Raw genomic sequence first — 13,840 nt, 5'->3', positions numbered from 1 at the left:
ACTGGCCCCCATGTAGTCCAAAGACCACTATCAATTCTTACCACTCGTTCGTGCAGCCATCTTTGCTCTACGCTGCCCGTACAACAGTAACCATGTCCACTCAGGAGGTTCCGGTAGAAACGCCTTTCCTCGACATGAACATTGACAAGCAACATGGCCCTGTGCACGTTCACAGTGCGACCGCTACAATCACCAGGATCGCTAAGAGCCCACCGTCCAAGGGTTTCACCACGAAGGTCATCAGGGTCGTGATGTCATGCACCGGCAACATTGACACCGACACCATTCTCATCGAGAACTCCGATATCCTTCGCATGTTTGTTGAGAAGGACGGAAAAATAGTCATCAGTTTCACGCAGCTTCCCATGATGATACCGATCTGGAAGTTGGAACCTGCTGGCCCAATGCCGGACAACATGGGTGAAGAGGACACCGACGAGGACCTCCAGATGCGAAGGAATGCTTGGAAAACCTGTCGACTTGTATGGGGGCGCCATGCGGGACTTGAAGAGCTGAACAGGCGAGCAGCTGTGACTATGCGTGCGATGCAGAAGCAGGACGAGCTTGCTGCTCAAGCTGATAATGGTAAGCAATTGCGTTCTTTACTATTTGGTCGTTTGCGCATCGCCCCTGAAGTCAGTCCCCTCGTGATAGCAATCACTGGCCTCTAATAAGCTGAACGCCTTAGACGTCTAGCAACAACGCCAAAGAACCCGATTTCTGGACGTCAACGAGCAGTATACGTACCGCCGCCATCGACGACGCCAACGACTCTACAACCATCGACGACCCCACAGGGCACCCCACCGAGGCATCAGTTCGTACTCCCTGGCGCACCAGCTTCCAAGAATTCCCGTCGCGTTCCAAACCAGGCATTTCTGTCCGCCCCGACAACGATGACACGTCCTATGCGTATCGGTGGTCATACACTACTACAGCCAGAGGACGTCGAAGGGCATTGGAGCGATGCAGAGGAAGAGGTTGCGGGCCAGACTGCTGGCGACTCTACATCGACCGGAACACGCAAGCCCGGGTCTGAAGACCTTGCAGCCTTGGTCCGGCGTCGCCAGGCCGAGATCGAGGCTGCTCAGGCCACGGAGGCGGGCCCATCGGATTTCTTGGGCTCATCCCGTTTGGAGGATGATAATGAAGGAGATGGAGATCCTGAGCTCTTTGGTCTCTCGGGTATAGATGACGAGGGAGGTATAGAGGGACAAGTCGAGAACCGGTCGGAAAAAGAGCCTGAAGAGGACAGCGAAGACTTCGAAGACAGCAGCGAAGAGGCCGACGATGACAAAGAAGACGGAGACTTTGGGGAGTCTCTCCCTGTGAAGGGCAAGCGCTCGCAAGGTACCCTGAAGAAAGTCTCACGACCGTCTCAGAAGCAGCTTGGAAAGCGACCTGCCAAGCCCACTCCAGTTGAAGCCAATACCCAGCCCCCCAAGTCAAAGCTTCGAAAGACTGGGGTTCCGATCTGGCCGACGACTATCATCACCACTGGTACCGCCGGACCGAGTCTACGACAGGTTATGGAAGAGATGGGCCAGATCCTGACGACAGACGCTGAGCGTCAAGAGTATATGCATCTCGTGTGGACGCGTCGTCGAGCCGCCGAGGAAGACAAGGATGCTACCGCCGAACAAGCAGTACTTCATGACCTAGAGACCTTTGTGCGTAATCACGGCATCGTGGACTTGCACAACCGGTGGGCACGATGGATGGAGTCTGGCGTCAAGACTGCCATGCCCATGTATAAACCGGCAGGAACTGGTGTGATGGATGCGGAGGAGCGGAAGACGATGTTCGAGAGGAAGAAAAGGGTGCGTCGGGGCTAGGAAGGCTTGGTGGGTTCGAGACGGAATGAGACGGTTCGGCGCGAGTCCATGGTGTTGAGACTTGATAGGGAGTCAAGAAAGCTTTGCGTATGACACTGGTTGTTAGCTGGAGGGTAGAACGTCTTCGTTGAAGAGGACAAATTAAAATGTAATGAATCCTCGATATACTAAGCACTGCGGGCCGATATGACGTCGTGTGTGATCGCTTGTGTAGACCTTGGGCGTGCAACTATGCTTCACAGGTAACCACGTGCGGCAAAGGATATTGATGAAAGTGAGGTAAATGTTGGACAGATTCTGGAGATGGCAACCATACCTAGGTAGCCTTCTTCGGATATCGTGAAGTTTGGTGGTTCAGGGTCCAAGCACGCGTGTCGCGTACGCGACATCGGCGCTAATTTCGGTGATGATGACGTCATCATTCTTCACAACACCACTGCAACCACAACCGCGCATCTCAAGTTACCTTCGGGGATATACTTCCAAGACCGCGCATCTGACAACTACATTGAGGCCTCAGGATGCTCGTCATAAGCGGGTGTCGTTGCCTCCTTCCCAGCGAAGCGTGGACTTCGAAGACGCCTGACAGCGACGAAGACCGCTTACAATGCTCACGACATCTTGCGATGCATGAGATGAATCCAATATTGTTACGGCCCGCATCGGCTGTGCAGAAAATTTTCTGCACGCAAATTCACTATTTCGTTGTTGAGCCGCTATGACCAAAGGTTCTTGGAACTCATCGACATTGCTCGCCATCTTATCTGAACCACCAGTCTTCCAGTACGCACCTGTGTACTGATCATAACCTCTCTGCCTCTCGTAAGCGCAACAAACTCCGAAATTGAGACGTTCAGGTTGGAAGTCACGGTGCATGAAAGCTCGTCGCAAAGGAAACCAACGGTAGAGCACCCCGCCGATCACTTTCTCAACCAGCCGCCATCAATCCCAGCTCTTCGACTGGGAAGCCTCGCACTCCTGCATCGGAACTTGCTATTACCGATAGGAAATTTATTGATATGGGAAATGAGAGCAGCGTCCCGGCAGCTAGGTCTTGTGACAAAGCACCGGAGCAAGCAGCTAAGAAGCATGAGCCCGGCAACAGTGAAACAAATTTGCCTGTTACAAACTTCAGCGAACCCAAATCGAAACGACACAAGACTATCAGGGCCAAGACAGTCATAAAACCTCCCACTAAGCGCGTACCGAATTCCGTGAACAGTCGTGCGCCACAAGGTCAAGGCACTGAACAAACTGTCGATCACCTCCGGGATAAACACTTCCAGCCCCAAATACGTGAGAAGGGAGGACGCAATGGAAAGAAGGACAGTACATCCGAGACTCCAACAAGACGTTCGCATCGGAAGAAGGCTGGTCGACCGGAAGCTGGACCCACTACTCCTCTGGTAAAGAGTGTAAACAAATACGGCTTTGAGGTATGGGTCCCGGCTACCGGATCGAACAGCCTTACGGCGAGTCACAATGCGAAAGAGGAGAGCGCAGAACCTCTTTCTCTTCAAGAAGACGACATCTCCGATGACGTTTCGGTCGGACACACCCCCGATTCCGCGGTAGCTGATCCAGGCAAAGAGACCACCGGAGAAGCAATACCTCAAGGGCACGCCGGTGACAACAGAAAGCACGAACCGGTCAATGATGTCGTTAGGAGCGGCGGGGAAGGGGACCTAGTGGCGATGGAGGACGTTGTCGACACCAGCTTCATTCTAGAACGGCTCAAGACTTATGATAGACGAGTGTCGACCGAAAAGGACACGGATGCGCACGATGCTGGTGACCGGGAAAAGCAGCCAGTATCCGACCAAGACGTTCAAATGATGGATGTCGATGACTCGCAAGCTAGTGTCACTGCTTCTGGGTTTGGTCATGACGACGCCAATCCCCAAGTCAATCACCATGCTTCACCAGGCTTGATACCAGAAGAGGAAGGTATCGCTGCTGAGATCAATAGCCCCCTGGCAGTTGACCTCACAGTTGGAAGAACAACACCTGGCCCCTTGTACTGGCGTGCAGCCGACAAACGAACGGAAACTGGTGTCCACTTCTTCAACATGCCTTTCGAGGACTTGCGTGAGATGACACGACTCCAAGCTCTCGAACGAGCACGTCCACAGTCATCCGATGAACTTCGTGCTCTGCTGATCTCCGCGACTACCAGTAGCGAATCCAGTCCCGAAGAGTACGCCCTCGCTGAAGCCAGGGTCAAGCTCCAAGCATGTCGCAATGCGTTGTATGGCGTTCGACTAAGGGAGCGCATGGCTACAATGCGGATGGCAGCCGCTCGCGCAACGCAACAGCCGCGTAATCTTGTTGCACAACTTGAGGTCATCACCGATGATGCACGGAAGGAGCTTCGTGATGCTCAAGATGCGTTTGATGAGGACTTTCGGAATGTTGCTGTCGCCAAGCAAGCCCTCAAGAATGTCACGGGTAAGCCCGTGCCAGATATTCAGGACCCAGAGACGGAAGCGGATGCTTTGAGAAGGGAGAAGATGGTTAATGAGATCAATGGGGCTATTGCAGAGTATGAAGCGCAGGTGAAAGCGCAGCACGGTATCAGTTGAGGCGCACTTTGGGTAAGGTGTTTGGCAAAAGGAGTTGGATGACGGGGCCTGTATGTTAATGTGTAGTGGAGGCATATGGCGGAGACGTGTAATGTATGAATCGACTTCTACGGAGGCGACAAGCGACCCGAATTCATGTGATGTGAAATGCGATAACGATGTCGCTATTTTGACTTCTACAGTGTTGCCTGAATGTTCGTGGGTATATCACTTATCGATTGTATCAGTTGCTCGAGTTGGATCAATAAGTAGTGCTGTGTATAGTCCTTTCAATGTTTTCTCTCGTTTTGGAGGTCGCGAGTGAGAGCGCAAGCGAAAGTGAGACAAAACAAAACAGCCCTGCGCGCAAACGACCACCACGCGAATTTCAATAACATCACATCTCAACGATTTTTCCAATAAACCTCGGATCATTGATATACAAAGGCCAGTATGCGCAGCGAAGGCTCCAAAATGCAAAGCGACACGCCAGACCCCCAGCAATTCTTCACACCCGCGCCTACCCCACCGGTCAACACCACTGCGCCTGAGACAAATGCGATGCAGACTCCCAAGACATACAGACGGAAGAGGCCACCCACGACGTCGCGCAGTCTTACCGTCTTTGAGCCTCGGCTCTTCGCTGTCATGCCCGAAGCCGCGGCCAGCGAGCTCATCAACACTATGCGCTTGATTCTCACGAGAGGCGGCCAGAAGAAGCACTTGCTGGAATTGTGGTCGCAGAGAATCAAAGATATTCTCCAGAGGCTGGACAACCGCGAGGTAGTTAGGGTGTATAACGAGTTTGCGACTGCGCATGATCATCGGGAAGAGAGGTTGACGTACAAGCTGCCGGTGGTCCAAGAATTGGAAGAGGAGAAAGAAGAGGCGGAGAAGGTCGATGAAGCGCACGACGATATCGGGACCCATGGCAGGCTTAAAAGGTCTGTGGGAGAAGATGCTGCTGCCGACAACGCACTGCAAAAGAAAGTCAGATTCGAAGTCGCACAAGACCCTGATGTCGCCATGGGAGGCATACCTTCACCGAGAATCTTGATTCCTTCTGCGATTGAACATGCCGAGCCAAAGACAGCGATGTCGCCTTCACCCACATCGCCGGTACCACCACCTTCTCCATCCGTTTCCGCAGGCGTCGCATGCGAAAGACACCCTCACGGCACCTGCACGGTCGTACGAGTCCATGGTTTCGAAGCCTTTCCCGTCTTGAATATCCAGGAAATCCAAGCCGACTATTATGGGAGCGCCAGCATCGTTGCCATGTGCGTGCACCGCAGAAACAACAACCACGTCACCCAAGTAGCAGCAAGTATGGATAATGGGCCAGTCGACTTCCTTCTCATCAACGACCCGCGCATCATTGAGTTCCTCGGTTTCCGTGAGCCACCATACAACACCCTCTGCATCCAACCCAACCCTCGTCTAGATGAGACATACCAGATACATGTCCAGCCAGGCCGTGCATCGCGCGACCCAAACTCTTGGCTTGTTGGCGAGTTGGTATCGGCGCGCCATGCGTATCTATACTGGTTGGACAGCAGGCAGGCCGCAGACCCGAAAGCTCCACCTACTATCGCGGAAGCTAAGATCCTGGCCCCCAAGATAGGTCGCCGAGCTAAAGATGTATGGGAAGAGATTGAGAAGTGTTGGAAGCTTGAGCAGGGTAGTAATGGGAAGCGTTACAGAGAGAACAGGATGGAGTACTTAGGGGAGGATCCAAGGTATCTCGAGAGAGGAGATTGCAGATTGGGGAGGAGTATGTGGGTGTAGGTGGAGGAGCTGTGCTTGTATCTTCGATTCATTCGGACTGCGATGAAAGCTTCAGGAAGCACTCTAACTGCTTGACATTCCAGACATGTCCTGAGCTATGCGTATTCGCTAAGGCCACCTCAATGCGGTGAGCGTGATGGTCGACTGTTTGTCGCGCGCGTAGTATATGCGCACATCGACATCACTCTCTTGTAGTAATACATCTTTCGAACACATCGATACTTAATGAATCCATGAGTGTACAGTGGCAAATCTGGTTCCTGGTGTTAAGGTCCATAAAAAACAAGTGCGACTTACTCTGCCACGGGTCATTAATGGGTGCATTGAACCCTAACATCACACTATGTTATCGTGTAATTCAGCTAAATTGCTCGAATTTCGGTTGATTATCCGGACATACTGTCGATGTCCTTGATGCTGGGAGGCTGTGTGAGGGGAGGGATGGGGTTTCGCTGAAAAGCTTGAGCTATGACGCAGATTGATTACTAAGCACAAATCCGGCCTCAAACCGCGACTGCAAACTTCAGTGCTACACGTCGGCCAACAAACGTCAACGATTGCCCGATGCCACAATCCTGCGAGCTTCGATGTCTTACCGAATACCTCGCGATATGGATACATTTTTCCCAGTCCTCTCCTTCCATGATAGCGAGACCATGCCACCTAGATAACGCGAAGACGACGCGTCCCCTCCGCGCACCGACGAACGAAATCCAGCAAGGCTCCCTCACCCGATCAAACTTCATGACGCTTCACCCGATACCTGCTACAATCAACGAATAATCATGGATAAAGACCGACATCTACGTACATATGGTTGAACCGGTATACGGTGGTGTTGTGTCTACAGATCTTCGGCACCATCATCCATTTGGTCGTCCTCTGTAGGCACAGCAGCTTCTGGTGGGGCAACAATTGCTGGAGCTGTTTCATCCGGGGCGGCAGTCCCTGAGGCTTCCGTTGGCGGTGGTACGGGTGCTGGCAGGCCACCTGGAAAGGAGCCTGTCACGTAGGATTCATGGAAAAGATCACCGTCATCGTCCGATTCCGCATCCGAGCCTGAGCCTGAGTCATTTTCATCAGGCTCTTCTTCAGGATCTGCCCACGGCCGTTGCGCTTCCTCGATAATTGGCACCGCCATCGACCGGACCTCATGGACACCTCTTAAATGCGCATCAGGAGCCAGAATCTTGCCTATCTCTCCTTGGCTGGATGATTCCGGAACTTCCACGAGCTCTGCAGATTTTGATGCCTCCGGCTCCATCTCACCCTTGCCCCCATCTTCTCTGCACAGACGAAGGTCTTCGAACGTCATGGGTTCATACGGCACTCGTATTCCAATCCTAGGCCATATGGGCCGCGCTGGGACCTCGTCCTTGGGTGTGCTCTGGAACATCAGTCCGTAGTGGTCGTATAGCCTAGAGCGGTAAACAGGCATACCGAGTGCCGGCACGTATCCATCCGGACCCCCTTCGGTCACGTCTTTGGGTGCATCTATCCCCTGGATGGGCCACTTCACAGGTTCTTCAGGTCGCGTCGGTTGCTCTGAGTATGGTATCCAGCACTCGTTTAACGAGTGGGGCCAGAATGCCCGGCATCTATTGGGATTCAGAAGACAGATTTTCCTGCGAGATCTTGGCTCTAGAGCGACAGCTCGCGTATCCGTCTCGGGGAAGCCCATGGGTATGGTCGCATCTGAAATTTCCTCTAACACTGGAGATTGAGGGGGCGAGTTGACAGGTGAGGCATGCTGTAGCTTTCGGTATGTGTGTCGTTCGCGGCGACCGGTCGTTTCCTCCGCCCACTCGGTGGTGACGAACTTGCGTTCGCCCAATCTGAATGGTTTCGAATCTCTCCAGAACTCCCGGGCTGGGTATGGGTAACCGATGGTCGCTTTGCCAGCTTTTCGGCTTTCGCCTACTGGCTTCTCGAGTACGGTCTCGTTATTCGTAGGCTCATCTCCGGAAGCCTGTGGTGCGTCAACTTGGCTGTCACGATCACTTTCGCTGTCAAGATCATCTGCTTCTATCCAGTCTTCCGGATCATCCCTAACGGCGCTGGTCTCAGGATACCAACCAGTTTTCACCGGCCCGAGGCAATCATACGAGGTCAGCCAATCCCAAGAGCTCTCACGTGCAGAGATGAACAGGCCCTGTTTCGTCTGAATTTGACCCCACCTGTCTTGGACGATACTCCTACCGGAAACCGTTGCTTCTCGGACATTCGAAGTATTAGGTCTGCTGTTCTTGTAGGTTTCGATCTCGTCTCGGCGTCTTGCATCATGGGAACTGTACACAAGATTCTTCGTCTCGCGATCGATCTTCTTCTCCGTTTTCATCCGCTCGGCCTCGACCGCCGCCTCATCCAGCTGAAAGCGATGCGGCTCGATCTCGTCCGAATCATCACTGTCAGTGTCGTCTTCCTCTGGGCGACGCAAGCCAACAAGTCGACGCCTGTATCTTGGTGTCCACAGGTGAAGCTCGCCCGGCCCTACAAGAGGCAGAGTGGCCTTTTGCCTCGTCCTTTTCGGGATCTGATTCCCGAGATGGTTTTCCAAGCCTTGTTTGTAATTTCGGCCACCAATGTCTCTTGAGTCATATAGTTCCATCAACGAATGCAGCCAGTCATAATGGCCATTATCGGTGCCTGAGTTCTCGAGCTTATATTGAAGCCTACGACGCAACCGTTTTGCTTCAGCTTCTTTCCTCTTATCAGGGTCCAAGTAGATCAGCCTTCTCCGCCGCCTGGAGGCATCCTGGTAGAAGAGCCAGTCTTCGACCATCTGTTGAGCGCGCGTCATCCCTTCATGGTCTCTCTGACGTTTTGCTTTGTCAAACCTCTTGTCATCTCTGTATTTTTTAGCCTGCCTGTAGTTATCCCTTGCTATTAGCATCTCTCTCTTGGCTGCTTTCGTATCCGGATCCCTTCCACTCCGCCCATTATTTTCGAGCTCATCTCGATAAGCTTGATTCTTCGCTGTATAGTCCGCTTCGATCGCCTCGAAGTTGTAGTCAGCAGCGTGATCCTTCTCAATGTCTTCATCCTTCTTCTGGTCTTTCTGCCAGAGCTCCAGGTCTTTGGTTATCTTATCCCATGTGTCGCGCAGAGTGTTTACTCGAGAGCCTCTGGTTGCCCCTGGCTCCGTGGTGACAAGTATCAGTTTTGGAATATACTTATTCTTGGGGGCTACATCCTCAGACCTATTACGAGCTGTGTTGTCCTCTCTTCCCTTTTCCTTCCTCGAATTGCCATCTTTGCTGTTCTTCTGTTGGTTCTCGTTGGTCATCTTGTCGCGACAAGTTTGAGCTTAACGCAGCAAACGTGGGGTGGCTTGTTTCAGGACTGAATTCAATTATGCTAAATCGTGGGGAACTGAACGCCGTCGTTGCATCAAGTTCAGGGTAAATATCATGCTAACATACTGGCCGAGCAGCTGCTACAAACAAAGAGCTATCTACCATTTCCGGCGAGCATTTCACACTACCATGGAACAAAGACATGCTCGCTAGGTACAGACGTCCGGAACGAGCACATGCTGGCACGGCATCCTTCAAACAAAGAGATCACTTCCCCTCTCTAAACGCACCCGTCGTCACTTCCGCCTAGAGGCTTTGCCAAGTTGACCATTCGAGGCCCTTACTACACATCAGCCCAGCGTTTCCGCTTGGGCTTGACCACTTTTTTCGGAGCCGGCTTTCCCGCCATGAGTGCATCCTGCCTTTCCCACTCTTTCTTCTGCACTTTGTAGAGCACCAACTGTGCGGAATCCAGAGTGTCGGGATTCATCTGCTTCGCCCAATAGAGCAGAGGGATATGCATATAACCGTCGACCCTGTGTGTACCCTTGAAGCCAATAACGAGGTTAGGATCACGGCTAGAACCTAGATTGCCACTATTCTCTGCGACTATAGTCCGCGCCGCTACCTCATCGTATGGCGATATCGAGTTGTCATCATAGTCAATCCACTCTTCCTCAGGTAGCATCGGCCCTGTATGACCAGGCGTGTCTTCGGTGTTCTCTGCCGATGCAGCGTCGGATGCAGCATCCCCTTCGGACAATCGTTCGTTTTCATCGGATGTGTCATCGGCAGCGGCGTCTTCACTCACGCCTGGCGCTTTCGCCATCTTCCTGGTGGTACATTGCGGATGGTGTCGGGTCGGGAGCTTTTCGGGTGCGTTGGTGGGAGGAACGGTGCCGGATACATCGCCCACTCCTTGAGCGCCTGTATCGCCAGGGTTGTTCTTGCTGCCTTCCATGGGGTTTGCGAGCTCAAGAGGAGATGCTACGCCATGCTGTAGCCTCGAACCTGGCTTCTTAAGGGTGCGTCGGGTGTTTGCTGTGCGCATGTCCCCAGCAGCTTGTCTCGAACGCTTACGAGCACCAAGACCCTGAGCATTGTCGTTAGCAAGAGCCAGGATCTTGTCGCACTCGGTCTCACTTACTTGTGTCGCAGTCTGCATGCCGCCAGTCGCAACTCCGTCCTTAGTCCGCAACTTCAACTTCACGATTAACGATGTCTTCGGTCGGTCGGTACGTGCCCGCTTGGTGTCAGATGGACTCACTGTGGCAGGACGCTTGCGCTTGCCCCCGCCGTCGACGGGACTAGAGACCGCCTCCGCCGTCGGATCGACCAACGGTACTGCCTCTGCCGCATCCCCATCTCCCGCCATACGCACATCTCCGTCTTGATCTCGATCCGCTGCTTCGCCGTCGATCGGGGTAGCTTCATCTTCTTGAGCGTTGGCCTTAGTCTCCGCATGCCTCACCGTGGTCGTCTCTGTCTTCTGTCCTTCTTCAAACTTTGCTGCTGCGTTCCCGCTACGCTTCTTCTCTTGCTCTGCCTTCTTTTGCTCTTCTTTTGCTCTTCTTATTTAGCTTCGCAATCTCCTTTTGCCTGATCACCTCTTGTCTCAACTCAGCCTTCTGTGCGTCGTTCACCTTCTTTCTATCATCAGGGTCGCTCAGAGACAGAGGATGGTATCGCTTATCAAAGTCGAGAAACATTTCCACAAGAGCCTCCTTGGGTACGTCGTTGAAATTCGCGATCCCAAGATCGAAGAGGACCGGTCGAAGGGATCGCTTATTTACAGAGTTCACCGGCCAGTTCTCGTAATCATTCGCCATCGTGTGCGGTGTCGTGCGCTACCGCTTTGATTTCGTCTAGTCGCTGTCTTCGTGGGTTGGGAGCGGGCGCGCGGAGTAAGATGGGCTGCGGAGGTGTGCGCCAAGGATCGTGACTGGGGTCGCGTCGTGTGCGGAACGGCACGCGAGTCGCGCCAATGATACGCTTGCGATGGAAGTTGCCGAACCTGTATCTCCAGGGTGAGTGACCATGCTGCGAGCAAACCCTGGAGGTGAAGCGTCCCTCACGTGCGACGTCCCGCTCTGACCCTACACAGCGCAACCCTAACCGGATTGGGGGTACGTCATCAATCAATGTTCGACAACAGTATGAGCCACGAAAGCGTATGCTTTGTATAAGCTTCAAAACGAGCAGCAGCGTCGCGGAACACTGTGGCAGTCAGATACAACAGGACTTGAGCTTTACTCGGCTCTTGGCGTAATCCGTGTCTCGAACTGATTGCTCAAAGAAGAGCGCGTACTGTGAAGAAGCACAACGTGCTGACATTATGAAAACTATACTACGTTTGATCTATTCTAGCAGAACTGCGGGATCGAGTGCGAGAAGAGTATTGCAGCCATCCCCGTGCTATGCACCGGCTGTTACCTCAGTCCAAGTTTACATCTACACGCCCACGCCACTTCTTGTCGTCCTTTTCCCCACAAGATTGAAGAGATAAGTGAGATGGTCTACTTCTTGCCTCCTCGTTTTGACCGCGTCTTCTTCTTCTTAGATGTAGATGCCTTCTTGGATTTGCTCTTCCGAGTTGGCGCGGGAGAGTTCTCTCCGGATATGTCAATATCTACTTGTTCGCCAGTCTGATCTATTCCCACATCGTCTCCGTTCACCTCCTCAGAATCGGCCTCTTGCTGCTGCACGGTTCTTCCGGCCTTCTTATTCTGGTTATCGAGTTTTTGTTTATAGGTAGCCGACCAAGTATTACCCAGTTTAGTAATATCATTTTGAAGACCATTTGCGACTGTCTTATCCTTGAGGATATAGTGATGAAAAGCACCAGGTTTGTTCGGGTTGTCGTCGTATTCCGCAGCACGCTTGTGAAGTTCCTCAGTAAGCTTAGCACTCTGTGTTTCGTTGCAAAATTTCATAGCTGTACGTAGTTGTACGCGGGTGTATTGCGTGTAGTCATGTTTTTCCGCTTTCTTGCCTGCCGCCTTGGGTCGAGGTTTGGACCCAGTTGGTGGCCCACCAGCAGGGTTGCTTGGTGCTACTGGATCACTGTTGTCTTTCTTTTTACTCTTGTCACCATCGTCGTCATCATCACTACTATCATGCCCACCATCATCACCGCCACCGCCACTACCACTGCCTCGGGGACAACCTGCCAAACCACTACATTCGCGGTAACTGATTGCAAACAAGTCGTTCTCGTCGTCACTAGAGTCGCTGTCATCATCTGGCATCTCCTCCTCGATCAGTTCGTCGTAAAGCCCATCCGGTGCTTCGCGTTCGTGCAAGGTCTTCCAGTCGTCCCATGTTTCGCCCGCTGAGATAAACAAGCCAGTCTCCAGTCGCGTTCTGCGAAGATCTCTGGATGTTGATAAAGTGTCATTGGCATGACCGTCTGTCGGTAGTCCTTCCGAGAGCCCTGTCTCGCGTGCCCGTCGTTCGGAGTGAGATTCGCTCATCTTTGGATCTTTGTTCTGGTCTTCCACCTCCTTTCTTTTCTTCTCGATGGCGTCGGTGTCGAGTAATAAGTTGTAAGGTTCGATTGGCACCCCTCCAAGCTGCTCTCCTAGTCCCACCGGGAATTTTTCCGCTCTTGGAATACGCATACGTAACTGATCGGGCGGCATGCTTCGCCAATCTAGATTATCGAGCAAACCTACTCCGTTCTTTTCGAAGTCCTTGAGGACGCTCCTTAGTTTGCTGTCGTAAGTTTCGTCATCCCCCAATTTTGCAGGGGCATGGCCTTTGGCAAAAGCTAGTCCTGCCCTCTTCTTTACGGCGGCATCGATATCTTCACGGTATTGCTTCCTGTACTCTGGTGTTTGATAGTAAAGATAGTCTTCATACAATGCGGTGGCAACACGACGCTTTTGGTGTGCCTGTGAGCGTTTCTTTGCATCGTCCTGTTGGTCCTTATCCTCTGCATCCTCCCTTGCCTTCTGAAGTTTGTCTTGAAGAGAGTCTTGCTTTTTCTCAATTTTCTTTTGTATTTTATTGATTGGTGCTGCAGTACTTCCTGCCTCAGCTCCGCCATTGTTCTGCTCGACCACATTGGATGCTGTGGGCCTGTTGCTTGGAGACGAGGGTTGGGTGGTATCGTCGTTGCGGGCTGTCGTTTTCAACTTGGATCGGTCTCGTAAGCCTGACCGTCTCTCATTAGTTGAATCTTGCGAATTATCATCGGCATCATTTGCACGGCGTTCCGGCGGCATCACTAGAGCTGATTGTCGGCTTGCACGAGAAGATGCGTTTGTGGCAAGAGACGTGATGTTCGCAATCAATTGTGTATGAAGACGCAATCCATTGCTGATACAGCCGCCGAACATAAGAAAGGTTTCTTAACCCT

At 52.5% G+C, this 13,840-nt stretch overlaps 6 protein-coding genes across 6 annotated transcripts; 3 read left to right on the top strand and 3 right to left on the bottom strand.

Moving 5' to 3' along the window:
* Positions 1-92: 92 nt before the first annotated feature.
* J4E90_008796 (uncharacterized protein) lies at positions 93-1,835 on the top strand (the record flags this gene model as incomplete). Its single annotated transcript, XM_051438318.1, has 2 exons — positions 93-585; positions 841-1,835. 2 exons carry the CDS (start codon positions 93-95, stop codon positions 1,833-1,835), a joined length of 1,488 nt encoding a protein of 495 aa, XP_051287628.1.
* Positions 1,836-2,854: 1,019 nt separating this feature from the next.
* J4E90_008795 (uncharacterized protein) lies at positions 2,855-4,417 on the top strand (the record flags this gene model as incomplete). The annotated part of the gene is made up of 1 exon (XM_051438317.1): positions 2,855-4,417. The coding sequence occupies one exon, from the start codon at positions 2,855-2,857 to the stop codon at positions 4,415-4,417; it is 1,563 nt and encodes a 520-aa protein (XP_051287627.1).
* Positions 4,418-4,849: 432 nt separating this feature from the next.
* J4E90_008794 (uncharacterized protein) lies at positions 4,850-6,184 on the top strand (the record flags this gene model as incomplete). Its single annotated transcript, XM_051438316.1, has 1 exon — positions 4,850-6,184. The coding sequence occupies one exon, from the start codon at positions 4,850-4,852 to the stop codon at positions 6,182-6,184; it is 1,335 nt and encodes a 444-aa protein (XP_051287626.1).
* An 844-nt stretch (positions 6,185-7,028) lies between these two features.
* Positions 7,029-9,470, bottom strand: J4E90_008793 (uncharacterized protein; the record flags this gene model as incomplete). Its single annotated transcript, XM_051438315.1, has 1 exon — positions 7,029-9,470. The coding sequence occupies one exon, from the start codon at positions 9,468-9,470 to the stop codon at positions 7,029-7,031; it is 2,442 nt and encodes an 813-aa protein (XP_051287625.1).
* Positions 9,471-9,823: 353 nt separating this feature from the next.
* On the bottom strand, positions 9,824-11,309 carry J4E90_008792 (uncharacterized protein; the record flags this gene model as incomplete). Its single annotated transcript, XM_051438314.1, has 2 exons — positions 9,824-11,029; positions 11,088-11,309. The coding sequence occupies 2 exons, from the start codon at positions 11,307-11,309 to the stop codon at positions 9,824-9,826; spliced, it is 1,428 nt and encodes a 475-aa protein (XP_051287624.1).
* A 687-nt stretch (positions 11,310-11,996) lies between these two features.
* J4E90_008791 (uncharacterized protein) lies at positions 11,997-13,706 on the bottom strand (the record flags this gene model as incomplete). The annotated part of the gene is made up of 1 exon (XM_051438313.1): positions 11,997-13,706. One exon carries the CDS (start codon positions 13,704-13,706, stop codon positions 11,997-11,999), a length of 1,710 nt encoding a protein of 569 aa, XP_051287623.1.
* Positions 13,707-13,840: the final 134 nt, after the last annotated feature.

The sequence above is a fragment of the Alternaria incomplexa genome (assembly GCF_024043165.1).
Source record: "Alternaria incomplexa strain BMP 0042 chromosome Unknown scaffold_14, whole genome shotgun sequence".
In the NCBI taxonomy this organism is placed as follows: Eukaryota; Fungi; Ascomycota; class Dothideomycetes; order Pleosporales; family Pleosporaceae; genus Alternaria; species Alternaria incomplexa.
The sequence above is the reverse complement of the archived record's forward strand: the minus strand, read 5'-3'. Positions and strand labels throughout refer to the sequence as shown.